This window comes from Quercus lobata, chromosome 4, assembly GCF_001633185.2.
Source record: "Quercus lobata isolate SW786 chromosome 4, ValleyOak3.0 Primary Assembly, whole genome shotgun sequence".
Lineage (NCBI taxonomy): Eukaryota > Viridiplantae > Streptophyta > Magnoliopsida > Fagales > Fagaceae > Quercus > Quercus lobata.
In genome coordinates this window covers 13,413,558-13,431,867 of record NC_044907.1, presented here as the reverse complement: position 1 = coordinate 13,431,867, position 18,310 = coordinate 13,413,558, and the positions used below count along the sequence as shown (strand labels likewise).

The following is an 18,310-nucleotide window of genomic DNA, read 5'->3' as shown; positions in this document are numbered from 1 at the left end:
AACCCTAGCTCTGAAGCACTAAGAAATTGGAAAACAATGTGTGGTAATGTGGAAGAATGTTGGAGTTCTTGCTGGCTCAGGATGCTTTGTTTCTCATTCATCATGTGGTAAGGAATTTGTAATTGGTGATTGGCTTTGGTGAAACGTTAGGGTTTTGAGAATTCACAATCAGTTATGAAGCTGTTGCACTTTTGGATCAATTTTACCACCCCTAAATTTTCAGTGACCCTCACAAACTCATGAGCAAGCAGGATATTTTCAGAGATACTCATCCCCTTGACAAAGTTTTTGTCAGAGTTAATATGATTAAAAAAAAATTAGTCGGTATTAATTATTTCATTCTAGCAGCCATAGAGTCTATTAGCAAGGATTTTGGAAATACACTTATGTTGCACATTGCAACATGATATATGTCTGTAATCATCAACTCTTGACGGGTTCTCAACATTGGGGATCAAATTGATCACAGTGGAATTTTCTTCTCCAAGAAATCCATTAGATTGGAATAAGGAAGTCACTGCCAAGCACACATTTTGTTGCACAACTAACCAGTAAATTAAATAATAATAAAAAGAACCTGAATCCATCAGGTCCATCACTCCCAAAAGAGGATGTAGATATTTTCTCCTATTCCTTTAAGAAAACAAATAACGAAATTCTACTTCAACTAGGAAAAGACAAACAACACAGAATCCTAATTCAACTAGAAAAAGGGAAAGATCGTAAAATCCAAATTCAACTATAATAATAAAAAAATAAAAATAAAAAACACAAAATCTCATTTTGGCTAGGAAAATGAAAACAGTAAAGATGCAAAAAATTGCTTACAATTGATCTGCAACAAATATGCAAAGCAATATGTTCATGCTCTATCAATTGGTTAAAAATTAGAAGTCAATGATCAAAATTACATGGAAACCAAAAGTTCAACAAATCCCATATAATCTTAGCAACAAATACAAGAAGAAATAAATAAGTAGAAGTTAGTACCGCAGGCAAACAGCATCCCCCATGGGGCCATGTCAAAAAAAAACTTAGGCCAATGAAATTGACCGGTCCATGCTTACTAATTTATATAAATGCACTGACTACTTCCATTTCAATGAGCAGCGGTTTAAAAATGTGGTGACCTTAAAGGGTTCTTTCAATTTTTCTCTAGGTCTTCCTTGTTTTCAATTTTTTTCTAGGTCTTCCTTGGTAATTAAAAGATGTTGAAGCAAAAGAAATAGAAGCACTACCAGAATTCTGTTTCAACCAGGGAATGCCAATTGTTGCCAAGGTTGGTGTATATGGGAGCACAGTAGCCTGAACTTTAGTCATGTGCCTCAGGTACGAACCATTAAAGAAGAATCTTAGCCTTCCAATTTTGAAATCGTACGAACATAACCTACCTCGTATAGACAAATACACAACTTCATCATGGAAAGTTTGAGCATCCACTACAAACGAATCCCCAATCATTTCAGGAGAGTGCCGTACACGATGGATATAATGATCCCTTGATTCTTCACCAAATTGATCTATATTTATATGGTGCTTAAGAACCCAAATGGGCTTGCAAGGATCTGTTAACATCCAGACCCTAAGTTCAGACATATCTATACACACATAATGAAGATACCCATCTGAATCCCCAAGGCAAGCCAATCTTGCACCTCCATCCAACCACTTAGAACCTGGCACTGTAATGACTCCAGATAACTCCTCATCCACCTCAAAAGTGATAATGTTCTGATTGCTCGTCAACCAGTAAAACCTTCCATTAACATAAATATGTTTGTTCTTGTGAAGCTCATCCTTGCAATAGCAAACTTCAAGGGAAGTTTTCCATTTCGCAGTCTCCGATGAGTAGATCACAAAGGAGTAGGAACTTTGGTCATGTTTTGGACGCTGAATGCTGGCCACTTTAAAGCAAGGGATCATCTTTGTGGAAGAACCAAATGGGTAGAAAGCCAATCCAAAGATGCTACCAACATGACAGTCAGTGGGTCTCAAGGTTAACCGTTCCTGGGTCATTGGGTTCCAAACAACTATGTCCAGCACCTCTACATCCCTAGTCCGACGACTTCTATAACAGATGAGTCCATCACATGAAGCCATAATGACAGAAGTCGGTTGAGGGAAACTTTCATCCATCAATTTAAAAATGCCCAATTCACCATTAACACTAGTGTAAAGGAAATAATCATCTCCACGAAAATTCCCCCCATACTCCTTAAACTCTTGAACAAGGAGTCCCAAAATGCATCTTGACCTCTGATGGTGAATACGCACAAAGGATGGATCAGATATAAGGCCCATCCATCTCTTGGAGACACACTTGCACCTTAAAAGGTTCTTAGCTGACAAGCGACTTAAAATTTCCATTGCTAAATCTTGGTTTGAAAAAATGACTTCCATTTTTCTTATGAACAAAAACCCAAGTTATAACAAGCTGCAATTGACACAAACAAGAAAGTATTACTATAAAGTATAAACCCAAGTCATAACAGAGATAATCACTTCAAAAATCTGCAGTGACACCAAATTGTAACAATATAACAGAGGTCCAAACTAATGTCCCAGTTAGTACAGTTTTCAAGACCTGTAAATACAGTTCATTTTTGTCCTACATTGACATTTGACTCCAATTGAAGAAGCAGAGTGGAAGACATTTGGAGTGTTTAATTTATTCTCCAAATTCCATTATATGTTAAGGGTCACATAAAAAACATTTCATAGACATATTTGACCGGGATAAGTTATTATTGTATTCAATCAGTTTCCCATAATGCTTCTCTGTTTCTACAAAGTATGGAGGATGCATAGCTAGAAACTCTGTTAAAAAGTAAAGTTGGACCCTTTGGAATTCCAAAGGAAAATTAAGGCAGCTATGGCAAGTTTTGCCCAAAGAACACAAATGATAAGTATAGTATAGTAAGGGATAAGGAAGCAGAGTGGTGTCCGCCGGGGCTGGATTAAGTTCAATATCAATGCTGTTTGGAGGAAGGGAAAGGCACAACACAAGAAAATTGGTAGGTTCGGAACTAGATCAGAATATTAACTATATTAGAAGTGTAAGAAGGAGTGCAAGGATGCCAGGTTTTGTTTGAACTAAAATTTTTCTGCTATTTCGGTCCCTGAGTCTCTCCCATCTTTTGTATCTGATGTTTTTTTTTATCAGTAAAATAAAATTTTATTGAAGAGGAGAGAGGAAAACAATAGGTCCAAGTATACAGGCAGTGTACTACGGAACCCTAAAAACAAGAAAAGAAAAGAAAGCTTGAAAGTATATCAGATAAAGTGCCTACCAATTGTGACTTAAGTTGATTCATCAAACATTCTTTATCTTCAAATATGCGTGAGTTCCTTTCTCTCTAAGTCCAAACAGCCACATCAAAGAAGTAGAAATTACTCACCATATAGGCAGATATCCAAACTAGACCATATCCTCCTACCAGATTTTCACACTCAGTTATTCATATAGTTAAAATTGATGTAGGAAAATTTGGAATTTTTGTCTATGTCTGCTAGTGGTGGATTTAGAACAGTTACAGAAAAGGGTTATGAGGTTTTTTTTTTTTTAATAAAAACTCAAAAGTGGTTGGGTGAGTTACATGAAGGTTTTTTGCTATAAAAAAGTATGTGGTTTCAATAGGGAAAAAAAAATAATAATAAAAAAAAAAAAAATAAAACTTTGATTTTTGATTGAAAAGAGCTTAAGAAGAGCTGGGAATTGAATTTCTGCACAATTTGTGAATAGTGTGCAGTTGAAAAAAAAAAGAACCATAATCAAATTTCTCCCAAACCTCAAAACTCAATATTTCATTGATCAAAAATATTAAATTCTTTAATAAAGTTGTCTTTGAAAACCAAAATCATGAAAATTCTGAGTCCTAATTTCTCAAAAGATTTTTAAAATGCAAGAAAAAAAAAAAACCAGCATTAACATAGTCCTCTCTTAAAGTTGATTTCTCTCATTTTAAATTCCAAACTTCTCTCTCAGCAACCAAACAAAGCAAGAAGATTAATCCATATAAATTCTCAAAAAAAAAAAAAAAAAAAAAAAAGAATCTATCTTTACTACTTAAGATAGATTTTTTTTTTTTTTTTTTTTTTTTCTTATAAGTACCTGCAAAAATATTTTAAAGCTTATCTTTTTATTTAAAAAAATGTATTAAAAGAAATATGTGCCTCCTCTCTTATAACTACAACCCCATCCCCTATCTCAAATTCTACACTTACATCACATAAATAGACAACTGATCTTCCCACGCTAATGCTCTCAGTTTCTAGCCTTTTTTAGTCCCTCAAATTCCTTTCTAAACTCAGTAAAATAGGCCTTTGCACAGCCACAGCATTAAATTCTCCAAAATATAGTTTTGTCTTAGAAAACACGAAGCATGAAATTCAGAGGCCTAAACGTCTCAAAAGTTTTGAAAAACAAATAGGATTAAAAGGGATTCCATAAAATTGTGACAATCATAACATAGTCCTCCTCTTGTGACAGTAAAATTGATTTCTCTCAATTAAATTCCAAATTTCTGTGTCTCAGTCAAACGGAGCATGAAGATTCATCAATATAAATTCAAACAATACAAAAGAAGCTACCTTTACTACCTGTGTGGTTTTTGCATCACATCAAAGAATCATTCAGAAAGAGAAAGATGAAAGTTCTGATAATAAAAATCAGATGAAACAGAGTTTTTTTTTTTACCTTTTTAAATAGCAGAGAGACCGATCATAGACTATGTTTTCCGGAGAGTGTGGAAAATAAAACATCATCGTACGCCGACCAAACTGGTTTTTAGATTCGGCGATATGTACTTAGTGAAAAGTGTTTAACTTCGATGGTTTCTAGATTCGGTGATAAGTTATAAGTGTTTTGTGGTGAGTTATAACTTAACTCGAGTTAGTACTTTTCGGGTTCCATGCATTCATGTAATTATTACGATATAGTGCCTGTGAGCTGTGAGTTGTGAGTTGTGACTTGTGATTGTGAGATGTAAAAATTTGATAAGTTAAAAATAATAATAATAATAATAATAATAAATGGTTTGATCCTCAACTTTATATCTCACCCACTAGTTTAGTATCAGTATACGGTACAATTATAAATATATATGATTTGAATTATATTTAATGTTTTTTTTAAAAAAGAAAAAATTATACCTATTGTAAAAGTTACATATTTTTAAACTATAAAAAGGCTAAAATGGATAAGTAACCCTATGATGCATTTGAGAACTTGGATATGGATTTGAAATTAATAGATTTGAAATCAAAGGATTTCAAATCTATTGATTTTAGGAGTTATTTTAAATTCAAGCATTTTAAAGGTTTAAAATTCTTGATGGATTTGTCAAATCTAAATTCTTGACATTTTTTTAAAACTTTTTAAACAAGTTATTTAGATTTTAATCACTCAAATTCAAATCCAAATTTAAATGCCCTAATTATGTCATCCAAACATGCCACTATTTTCAAAAATATGTAGGAAAATGTCATTTAAAAAAAAAAAAAAAAACTATTTAGCAAAATGTTGTTGTTTTGAAACTCAATTTTGGCAAAATTGAGTTTTTCTAAACTGGATATCATTAAAATCAAATTCCATGTGCTTTGTGCCATGGTGGATGTCGCTAATGCGGCTTTTCCGAAGAACTCATTTTTAGAAAAATCGAGTTCGGTACAATTTCTTTTTGAAATACAACTTGATATATGTAACCTCAAGTTCTTTGATAAAAAAAAAATTTAAAAGAGATCAATACTGAGAGCAATGGTCTAGTAGTTTTGTGCAGTAGTACCTTAGGCTAGTATTGATCTTTCTTTCTGTTTCTTAGATTCTCACACTGATGCAAGGGAAAGAGGAAAGGCCCAAAATGTACTACCTCAATTAAAACTTATAAATTCACCTAATTGTGGTTAAACTAATGGTTAATGGTGGTTTACCTAAAAACAAAAAGAATAACTTTGAAAGACATTGGGCTATTGTATTGCGGCCACTAGGGTTGCTAGCTATGGCGATGGTGGACTACTAATTCTATGGAAGTTAGGGACGGAGTGAGAACTTGGAATTATGAGAGGCGGCTCTACTGCTTGCTATGTGCGATGACTCTAGCATTTGACTCTGCTACTTAACCACTATAGATTTTTGTTTAAAACTTTCTAAAGCATTAGGTTGTTTGTTTTGAGTAAAATAGGTTGATTGGGTATAATTTTTGTTAGCTTTATCATTGGTAATTTTTGTTGTTGAACTTATTTTTTTAGGCTTGTATATTTTGTTTTAGATTTAATCTATTAATTTTTTATGGCCTTTAAAAGGTAGAGAATGCTAAAACTACAAAATTTTTACAAATTGCTAATGTGGTAAATGATTATTGGTAAGTAAAAAGTAATGCAAGTGTACGAACTAATAATAATTTGCTACCACAATAGTTTCTAAAAATGTTGTAAAAAAGTTTGTGGCAATAATATTACTCTTAAAAGAATTGATGACATTGTTAAGGGGGGTAAAGTGTAATTTTATTAAAAAAAATGCTAAAATTAGTACCTATTAATATATTAATATTTTTTTATTAAAAAAATATGGAGGGGGTCATTGCCCCCCAAGTCCATATGTAGCTCCGTCCATGCTGGAAGCCATCCTCATATACATGAAAGATAGCACAAGAACAATCTCAAATTATGTACACAATCGACTCTCTGAGTTTGTTGTAAACAAACAAATCTTTGAGTTCTATTATTTCTCTATTACAAAAATGTTGATGGGTTTTTTGTGAATGATAAAAAAAAAAAAAAAAAAAAAATTGAAACAATTCCATGTTGAATTAGCAATAAAAATTACTTTATTGGATGTGGTTTTTTCTCATTTTCTCCAACAAACCCACACAACCAGTAAACCCACACAGCCTGCAACCACTACCACAGTAACATCGAAACTCACCATATAGCCAGCAAACCTACACAACAACCAACCACCCACCACAATCAGCAACCATTGAAACCTAGCCCAAGCACCACCATCAGCAATCATTGAGGTCAACCAACCTAGATCAAGGCCACCACCAAGGAAACCCAGCCATCACAAAAAATAAAGGAAACCCAAACACCACCAAGTAAACCGAGCCACTATAAATCGAGTTTCGTGTTTTTTTTTTTTTTTCCCTTAATTGAGAACACCACATCAATGACTTTTGTCGTGGCAGAAATCACACAAAACTCAATCATAAGGAAATCAAATTCGATATAGATATAATATTCATAAAATTGAGTTTCGAAAAAGGGATAGTTTGCAAAATAGTTTGAAAAGGACATTTTGCTACATATTTTTCAAAATTTGGGTATTTACCCGTTTTGGCCGCCATATATATATATATACACATAAGTTTTACTTCTTTCTTTCTTTTTCTTTTTTGGATATACACATGAGTTTAATCTAGTTGGTAATTACGCGTATCTTACACGTAAAATACGCGTACGTACATAACAATTAATAAAACTCCCGTTTGCCGATTTGTTTCCAACTATACGGTAAATTAGTAAATTATGCGTTATTTTGGAATGAGAGTTTCATTCCCGTTTGTAATGCACAAAAGTTATAAACTGCGGAAACATACGGGCTATAAAATACTAAAGAGATAAAGTTGAAGTCAACTACAACAATAAATGATTAAACAATTCCTAAGAAATAGCCTTAAAAGAGTGAAACACGTATCCTTTGTTACAATTCCTAAAATATAGCAATAAGCAATTAAACAATTCCTAAAAAATTGCAATAAATGATAGCTAATAATTCAATTATTAACTTTTGAATGAATATTAATTATTGAGTAATGCTACAGCCACAAATTATTTTACAACATTTTTACAAACTATTGATGTGGCAAGTTCTTATTAGTTCTAATATGGGCCCACTACTAACATCACATTTATGCTTATCAATAATTATTTGAAAATTACTAAAGCCACATCAGCAGTTTGTAAAAATGTTGTAAAATAGTTTGTATCTATAGCATTATTCTTAATTATTACTTAATAATGTTGCTATTAACGTCTATTGAATGCCTTGTGTGTGTTTATTTCTAAAAAAAAACAGTTTTTATACTAAATAGATTATTCAAAATTAAATTGGTGAGAATCTTATGCAATATAAAAATTATTGTATTTATTTAAAAAGAAGTATATTTTCATAAATAAATTTTAAAAAGAAAGTATTTGACAAAGTAATGCTTCGTCCATAGTAATTTCATAACAAATTTTAAGTGATAAGTTATTAATGGTTCTAATTTGAGTCACCATTAATATCACTAATAGCTTGCCATCTAGGATTTGTTGTAAAATTATTGTGAAAATATTGTGGATGTAGTATTGTTCTATGACAAATGTTTCCATATTTTAAATGGCGATTTTTTTAATAATAAACGTGTTATACACGTACCGTTATTTCTCCATTTCTGTATTTTTCTGCCAAATTTTTAAAACGTACTTTTCTTAAAAATGCCGAATTATATCCGTCCGTATACTTATCGTAATAAACACGCATCATATTTTACTAACTATGGAGTTTATTTTGTTTTATTGGGCTTTCTATAGTTTATTTATATTAATTAGACTATTCGTCTTTTGCACAACATTAACTCACATAGAACAAAAAAATAAAAATAAATAGGACACGTGGCAAAATTATACAACAATTAGATCCAATTTAGAATCTAATTGGATTTTCTCTAAGTTTTAACTTTATATATATTATGTTAGTTTGGCTTATTAAACATAGAGGAAATAGTTTAGTCAGGACATTTGGAGGTACTAAAATATTTTTTTCTTGCAATTTTTATGATATTAGCCACACCAAGTTTCTCATTACATATATAATTTTATAAATTACTATTGGATACTACATATACAATAGTAATTCACAATTATTGTTTGTGAAATTCTACTAAATAAAACACAAAATAAAATAATATATTGGTCAAATAGTATCTCCTAAATTGAATGGAGATAGGTGCATGAAATCGTTCAGCTCAATTACAATTTGTTACATTTAATATATTTGCCAAAAAAAAAAAATCTGAATAGAAATAATTTAAAAATTATGTCTATTAGTTCAAAGAAAAAATAATAACAAAAATATATATAATTTAATCTATATGGAAAGCTAACAAAAGAAAATTTCAATTTTGATTGTAATTGAATTTTTCTAAACTTTGGTTTCATAACACACACACACAAAAGAAGAGGATGAGTTAAAAATAATGATAAAAAATAAATAAATCTCAATATTATTTAATAGTTTGAGATATTAAAAGGGTAAAATATTATTTTTGGTAAATAAACTTTAGCAAAATTAGTTATTCATCTTGAGACTTTGAAAAAAAAAAAAAAATTCCCTCTTTAAACTTTGTAAATAGTTTTTATCAATTGTTTAGAGACAAAAATTGTAATGAAAGAAAACATTTAATAGTTTAGAGGTGATTTTTTTTTTTTTTTTTTTTTTTTTTAAAGTTTAAGGATGAAAGTGAAATATTTTCAATAGTTTAGGAATAAAAAACGAACTTTTCTATAGTTTAAGGGCAAAAAATGAACTTGTTAAAGTTTTTGGACAAAAAAAAGAAAAAAAAAACTTTTAGTAAAACTTAGAGACTAAAATAATATTTTAACATTGGTTAAATAAAAATCCCATATATTTTTTTTTTTTGAGTTCAAAAAATAATAATAATAAATAAATAAATCTCATATTACATGTTTGGAAGTTATTTACTTTTTAAATTTTTTTTAATTGTTACAACAGGTTGAAGAGGACGGATTTGAACGCAGATTCTCCTTGTTCAAACATACGCCTTCTTAGTTAGGACTCCTTGAAGGCTTTATAAAAATGATATAGTGGATACTGGATATTAGGACTAATTTAATTTCATCGAGACCAAAAATTCTTGCTAATGATAAAATTTAAAATGAGATTTGTATAATAATTTAAAATAAAATATATTTTATATTCATTAATTTGATCCATTATATACTCTTCGATCATAGAACAACTTTAAATTCAGTTAGGGCTTGAGAACCCAATTAAGCTTGCAATTTTCAATTAAGATTAAAACCATAAGTTTAGATATATTGACAGATTCATAATGATTTAATCCATTATTGCATGTTCTTTAAAATAACTTAAAACTTTTTTGATTAAGACACCAATTGGTTTTTTAGTATAGGTGGAAATCAAACTTAGATCTCTTATTTGAGAACAAAAAAACTTTATTAACTGAGCTAATTGGAATTCACAAACAGCTTTAAATTCAGTTAAGCTTTAAGAATCTAATTAAGCTTGTAATTGTTAATTAATATCCAAACCATAAGTTTAGATATATTGGAGTGTCATTCTTAAAAAGTACGGTATGAAATTGGTTTTTTTGGTGTTTTGTTTTGTTTTGTTTTTGTTTTTATTTATTTATTTATTTTTTTTTAGAGCATAGTATTTGCCTATTTGGTAAAAGTGATTAAAAAGTATTTATTTTATTTTATTTTTAAATGGAGTGTTTGGCTAACGCTTATCAAAATTGCAGTTTGAGATGTAAATTATCAATATGGACTATATATATATATATATATATAGTTTGGGATCAAATTACACCTAATATAACTCTAAATAATATTACATCACTTAATAACTTGTTATTAAATTCGTACACATTTGGATAGTGTTTATGACTGGCGTTTTTACGTTTTGCTGAAAAAATGTGAGTCCCATGGCATTGATCATGGACCCACAAAAGTCATCCAAACACAAATTTCAATATAAATTTGGGTCTCACAGCACTATTTACACATTTAAAAATTATTTTACTACAGTGTTTTCAGTTTTCAGCAAATAAGCGGTATCCAGACACACCCTTCATATTTTGAAAATCAAACCGTTGAATTACATGTTTTATATGTTCTTAATATTCATGCCAATTTTCATTATAATCAGATGTAATTTACCATTCAATTCATAAGCTCATCTTTTGTGTATTATTTTAACCAACAAAAACTTGAATTTAAACTAGGGGTGTCCATGGGTCGGTTTGGGTCAGGTTTGTGCCCAACCCGAGACCGACCCGATAAAATCAGGTTGAGAAAATCTTGACCCGCCGCCGACCGACGAGGGAGTCGGATCGGCGTGGTCGGTTTTGCGTTGGAAACACAGTCGGTTCGGTCGGAATCGTCCACGATAAAAATCCAGCCAAAATAGTTGATTTCAAGCGAAAAAACGCCAAATCCAGCGGAGATCTAACCGAATCTGGTGAGATCTCACTAGATCCGGTGAGATTTCCCTAGATTTGGTTGAAATATCACTAGATCTACTTAATAAGTCGCCGAAATATAAAAATTTGTTACTAGAATCTAAAAATTTGAAGTCAGAATCTGGAAGTTTGAGGCTGGAATCTGGAAAATTTTGCCGGATTCTGGTAAATTTCACCGGAATCTAGAAATTTCTGCTGGAATCTAGAAATTTTTTGCTAAAATTTCTTAGTACATCGGTCGGATCAGGTTTTTTCGGTTTTTTGGATGAAAATCGAGACTGACCCGCCGGAGTTGGTTTTTGGAACAAATGACCCACCGTCGACCGATGACTTGATTGGGTCGGCCGGTTTTCAGGTTGGATCTGGTCGGAACCTTCGGGTGGGTTGGGTCGTCAGATTGGATGGACAACCCTAATTTAAACAATTGATTGATGACATGGTTATTGATTTTTGATCATCTTTAAATTATGTAATTATGAAGAATATACAAAGATAATGTAATACATTAATGAATTTATCAAAATTCATGTATAATTAAAAATATATTAGATTGTGTAATATTACTTAAAATTACACTGGATTGAAACCCCTCACACTCCTCTCCAAGCCATTTATAAGCGACCTTGTTTATGGTTCTCATTTGGCTTATAAACTGGCTACCCTTATTTCCAAGAACATCATCTCATGCCAATTTTGCTAACAAAGCTAGATTGAACTCCTTGAAACTTCTAAAACCTGAACCCCTTAACTTCCAGATGGATTCGTCTTCATTAAAAACAAGTTCATAAACAGTGAAAACAGGTATCGAACAAAATATGAAAAATGCAGATTCAAGGAAGATTTATTGCATTGTCCTTTTCCTTTTCCTTCAGCAGATTCAGCTTGCCTTGGATTCTAACTAGGTTTTCAGATCTTGTTGGCTCCCAGATTCAATCTTTATTCTTCAAAACATTAACTAAACTAACTTAACCTCAATGGCATTTGCATTTGCTGTATGTAAGACTATTCTATGTCCATAAATTTGATACAAAATACCATCAAAGATGCCATCTGTCTAGCCACACAAAAAAAAAAGGGGGGGGCTCTTTCATCTCAAAACTTTATAGCATAGGAACTGTTTAGCCACTTCCCTAAGTTTCAATAATTTCCTCCACCCCAATGTCACTCTTGGGGACCTTCACTATCTAGAGACATTTAGCGAGTTGCCTTCAACAGCACCTCATGGATCAATGCTACCCCCAAGAGACCAGCTTGAGTGAACATATTCAATATTTGGCTTATAAGTACTGCAATATTCCAATATTCCACCCATTTAAGTCCCAAACCATCCATTTTCTGAGTGCATATTTGATCCCACTTAGGGAACACTGAATGAGCATACTTGACCAATACATCTGGGCGCTATGGAGCATCGAGTGAATTAGGAGTTTGCCTATGAAAGAGGATTGCAATCCAAGAGTTAAGTCTAGTACTGATCTTCTCGGTTAGGGGATTGCATTCCTTTGAGCTAGGCTTTCTAGTGATAAAGAGGTCTTTCAAGAAATATGATTGGGAGGTTTCCTGCTTTGAATGGCTGAACAAAAAGGATTTGTTGCTGGAGATTAGGAGTTACAGTAGCACAAAATACCCCGCTCTTGTTCCCAATTATAAAAAATCTAGCTAGAGAGACCATTATCTCTTTCAGGACATCATTTATCAGTTGTTTTAAAGGTAGATCAGCAACTACAAATAGTAATACCACCTATAAAGGTCAAATAAGTAATTCACTGCCCCGCACGTTGGGATGGAAAGTTCTGAGATTCACTAAGAGTGCGTTTGGGAAGCGCGTTTTGCGCTTCCCAAACGCACGTTTGCGTTTAAGAATTTTTTTTTTTTTTTTTTTTTCAGCGAATGAACAGCAAAAGTACTGTTCATGCACTGTGCGGGAGACAATTTTTACTTTGCAGAGACAAATTTTACTGTTCATGCACTGTTTGAACACTGTTCATGAGACCCACAATCACTTTATTCAGAAAAAAATATTAAAAATGGGTCCCACAGGACCATTTACACATTTAAAAATTATTTTGCTACAGTACTTTTCAGTTTTCAGTTTTCAGTTTTCAGTTTTCAGCTGTATCCAAACGGACCCTAAGAGTGCGTTTGGATTGGGCGTTTTCTGCCCAATCCTGCGTTTGCGTTTTTCAGATTTTTTTTTTTTTTTTTTTTTCACGCATTTTGGGTGTTGCGGCTACTGTTCATACACTGTTCAATGAACAGTAGCCGCAAACTTTGGACCAATCACAGCACATCGTGTACTGTTCACGGACCCACAAATTTCACTTTTCAGCAACTTTTTCATTAAAAATGGGTCCCACGATACTATTCACACATTTAAAAATTATTTCGCTACAGTGTTTTTCAGTTTTCAGTTTCAGTTTTCAGTTTTCAGCTGTATCCAAATGGACCCTAACTCTGGATCTCGTTATATTAATAAAAGCCTCCATTTCAAGGATAAAAGGATAGGGAAAAAAGAGCCCCTTGTCTAATACCTTTCCCACACTTAAAAAGTATCCAACCAAACCACCATTTATAGTTATAGAGATTAGAGAATTTTGGGCTTATGATACACCTTACTTATAAAAAGAAAAGACACCTCGCAAACCCATCCCATCCACCCATTTAACATTCATATACATAATTACAAACATTAAAAACACACACAAAAGAAAAAGAAAAAAAGAAAAAAAATACGCTGAAAAAAAAAATTTGAAGAACACAAAAACCAAATAGAACCAAGATTTTGGAAACCCTAGCTCTGAAGCACTAAGAAAATTGGAAAACAATGTGTAATAATATTGAAGAATGCCGGCATTCTTGCCAGCTTAGGAGGCTTTGTTTCTCATTCATGATAGGATTCTCGAGAGCTCTCGTTTAGGGAATTCGCAATTGGTGATTGGCTTTGGTGAAACGTTTGGGTTTTGAGGTTTTGCAACTGATTATAAAGTGGATGCACCTTTGGATCAATTTTAATAGATTTTCTCCTACTCCTTTTAAGTAAAAGAAATAAAAAACTTCTACTTCAACTAGGAAAAGAAAAACAATGCAGAATCCTAATTCAACTAGAAAAAAGAAAACAACAAAAAATCACATTTTAACTAGGAAAATGAAAACAGTAAAGATATAAAAAATTTGTTACAATTGATCTGCAACAAACATGCACAGCAATATGCACATTCTCTATCAATTGGTTAAAAATTAAGAGTCCTGATTACTTGGAAACCAAAAGTTTAACAAATCCCATATAATCTTAGCAACCAATACAAGAAAAAAAAAGAAAAAAAAAGAAATCAGTATCACAGGAAAACAGCATCCCCCTTGGAGACAAGTCAAATAAAAACTTAGGCCAATGAAATTGACCGTTCCAAGCTTACCAATTTACATAAATGCACTAACTACTATTTCAATGAGCAGTAGTTTAAAAATGTGGCGACCTTAAGGGTTCTTTCAATTTTGTTCTAGGTCTTCCTTGTTTTCTCTAGGTCTTCCTTCGTAATTAAAAGATGTTTAAGCAAAAGAAATAGAAGCACTACCAGAGTTCTGTTTCAACCAGGGAATGCCAATTGTTGCGAAGGTCAGTAAATATGGGAGCACAGTTGCCGGAACTTTAGCATGATGCTTTAGGTAAAAACCATAAAAGAAGGATTGTAGCCTTCCAGTTTTGAAGTCGTACGAACATAACCTACCTCGTATAGTCATATACACAACTTCTTCATGGAAAGTTTGAGTGTCCACTGCAAAATAATCCCCAATCATTTCACGAGAGGTCCATCCACGGTGGATATAATGATCCCTTGATTATTCACCAAATTGATCTATATTTATATGGTGCTTAAGAACCCACGTAGGCTTGCAAGGGTCTGTTAACATCCAGACCCTAAGTTTAGACATATCTATACACGCATAATGACGATACCCATCTGAATCCCCACGTCAAGCCAGTCTTACATCTCCATCGGACCACTTAGGACCTGGTACTGTAATGACTCCAGATAACTCCTCATCCACCTCAAAAGTGATAATGTTCTAATTGCTCGTCAACCAGTAAAACCTTCCATTAACATAAATATGTTTGTTCTCGTAAAGCTCATCCTTGCTATAGCAAACTTCAAGGGAAGTTTTCCATTTCCCTGTCTCCGATGAGTAGATCACAAAGGACTAGGAATTTGGGTCATGTTTTGGATGCTGAATGCTGACCACTTTAAAACAGGGGATCATCTTTGCAGAAGAACCAAATGGGTAGAAAGCCAATTCAAAGATGTCACCAACATGACAGTCAGTGGGTCTCAAGGTAAACCGTTCCTGGGTCATTGGGTTCCAAACAACTATCTCCGGCACTTCCACATGCCTAGTTCGACGACTTCTATAACAGATGAGTCCATCACATGAAGCCATAATGACAGAAGTGGATTGAGGGAAACTTTTATCCATCCAGTTTTATATGCGTAAAGGAAAAAATCACCTCCAGAAACATTCCCCCCATACTCCTTAAACTCTTGAACAAGGAGTCCCGAAATGCATCTTGACCTCTGATGGTGAATGCGCACAAAGGATGGATCAGATATAAGGCTCTTACAGCTCTTGGAGACACACTTGCACCTTAAAAGGTTCTTAGCTGACAAGCGACTTAAAATTTCCATTGCTAAATCTTCATTTGAAAAAATGACTTCCATTTTCCTTATGAACAAAAACCCAAGTCATAACAAGCTGCAAACGATACAAACAAGAAAGTACTGCTACAAAGTATAAACCCAAGTCATAACAGAGATAGTCACTTCATAAATCTGCAGTGACACCAAATTGTTACAAAATAACAGAGGCTCAAACTAATATCCCAACTAAAACAGTTTTCAAGGCCTGTAAATAGAGTCCACTTTTGTACTATATTGATATTTGGCTCGAATTGAAGAAGCAGAATGGAAGACATATGGAGTGTTTTATTTATTCTCTAGATGCCATTATATGATATGGGTCACATAAAAGGGATAAAACACATTTCATAGACAAATTTAACAGGAAAAATTTATTATTGTAAACAAGCATGTTCCCATAATGCTTCTCTGTACAAAGTATGGACGATGCATAGTTTGAAGCTATGTAAAAAAGTAAAGTTGGACCCCCTTGAATTCCCTAGGAAAATTAAGGCTTTTATGGGCAAGTTTTGCCCTAAGAATGCAAATGATAAGTATAGTATAGTATAGTAAGCGATAAGGAAGAAGAGTGGTGTCACCTGGGGGCTGGATTAAGATCAATGGCGATGCTGCTTGGAGGGAGGGAAAGGCAAGTTTTGCTATGATAGAGTAGAAGAACCGGGGTATAGTTATTCATTGGTTGGATGAGTTACATGAAGGTTTCGATTGGTTAAATAAAAAGTTACATGAATCAAACATCTCCACAATTTGTGAATAGTGTGCAGTTGAAAAAGAAAAAGAACCAAAATCGAATTTCTCCCAACCCTCAAAAAACTCAATATTTCATTGATCAAAAATATTAAATTCTTTTATAAAGTTGTCTTTGAGAACCCAAATAATGAAAATTTTCAGTCCTAACTTCTCAAAAGATTTTAAAAATGCAAGAGAAAAAAACAATCACAACATAGTCCTCTCTTAAAGTTGATTTCTCTCATTTTAAATTCCAAACTTCTCTCTTAGCAACCAAACAGAGTAAGAAGATTAATCTATATAAATTCCAAAAAAAAAAAAAAAAAAAGGGGAGAAGAAGAAGTAGAAGCTATCTTTACTAGCTCAAAAGTTTTGAAAAACAAATAGGATGAAAAGGGATTCCATAAAACCGTGACAATCATAACATAGTCCTCCTCTTGTGACAATAAAATTGATTTCTCTCAATTAAATATCAAATTTCTGTGTCTCAGCAACCAAACAGAGCATGAAGATTAATGAATAAAAATTCAAACAATACAAAAGAAGCTACCTTTACTATCTGTATGGTTTTTGCATCACATCAAAGAATCATTCAAAGAGAGAAAGATGATAGTTCTGATAATAAAAATCAGATGAAACAGAGAGTTTTTTTTTTACCTTTCTAAATAGTAGAGAGACCGATCATAGTCTATGTTTTCCCGGAGAGTGTGGAAAATAAAACATCATCGTACGCCGACCAAACTGCTTTTTAGATTCGGCGATGGATTTTTTTAAAAAATAACTATAAAACCTAAACTATATTATTAGTTAGGCAACGTTTCAAACATATTTGGTTTTTAACAATTCGAGTCTAGAGGACTTGATTTTCGGGTTATAAATCGAGTATATTGTACTTGAGTTTCCTATTTTGCTAGCAACTGAGGTGGACAAAGTGTCCACGTACACCCAGAAATCGAGTTCATTGGACTTGGTTTTTGTACATAGAAATCGAGTCCGATGGACTCAGTTTTTGTACATAAAAATCGAGTCCTCTGAACTTGGTTTTTGTACATAGAAATCGAGTCCACTGGACTCGGTTTTTGTACATAGAAATCGAGTCCATTGGACTTGATTTCTTTTCAGCCCTCCACCTGTCCTAACACAGATCGCACTCAAAAAACTTTCAAAACACACTCACAACAGTCTCTCACTCTCATTCCCTCCCACTCTCAGTCTCTTTCTCACTCTTACTCTCACTCTCATTCCCTCTCGCTCCATCTCTCACTCTCATTCCCTCTCGCTTCGTCGCTCTTAGTCTCATTCCCTCTCGCTTTGTCGTCGTCCGTTGCTCTTAGTCTCATTCCCTCTCCTGCCCTCTCGCTTTGTTGCCGTCACCCCTCTGCTCCGTCACTGTTGCCCCCTTCACTCCGTCACTGTCGCCCCCTCTTGCACCATCGCTCCGTCTCTGCCTCGCTCAGCCTTTCTCCCGTAGACAAAAGTAAGGACTCTCTCTCTATTCCTTGCAACTGATAGCATCATATATGGGTTTGCTTTGATTACTCCTTTTTTCTAGGTTTATTGGTAATGGATGATTTTCTATTGGCATGCATTGTACTTGATAGCAACACAAACAGTGAACAGAACTAT

The 18,310-nt window shown here is 33.1% G+C and overlaps 1 protein-coding gene across 2 annotated transcripts; it reads right to left on the bottom strand.

Moving 5' to 3' along the window:
• Positions 1–868: 868 nt before the first annotated feature.
• On the bottom strand, positions 869–17,407 carry LOC115984134 (F-box protein At5g49610-like). Of its 2 annotated transcripts, none has more exons than XM_031107055.1 (2): positions 17,342–17,407; positions 869–2,434 (listed from the first exon to the last, which is right to left on the bottom strand). In XM_031107055.1, the coding sequence occupies exon 2, from the start codon at positions 2,398–2,400 to the stop codon at positions 1,156–1,158; it is 1,245 nt and encodes a 414-aa protein (XP_030962915.1). In that variant the 5' UTR covers positions 2,401–2,434; positions 17,342–17,407; the 3' UTR covers positions 869–1,155. The 2 variants fall into 2 exon arrangements, with proteins under 2 accessions (XP_030962915.1, XP_030962914.1); XM_031107054.1 differs by lacking the exon at positions 17,342–17,407 and adding an exon at positions 4,697–4,866.
• Between the last annotated feature and the right edge of the window lie 903 nt (positions 17,408–18,310).

Bases quoted from the DNA above. Each gene is read 5' to 3' on its own strand.
- LOC115984134 (XM_031107055.1), bottom strand. From the start codon at position 2,400: ATGGAAGTCATTTTTTCAAACCAAGATTTAGCAATGGAAATTTTAAGT.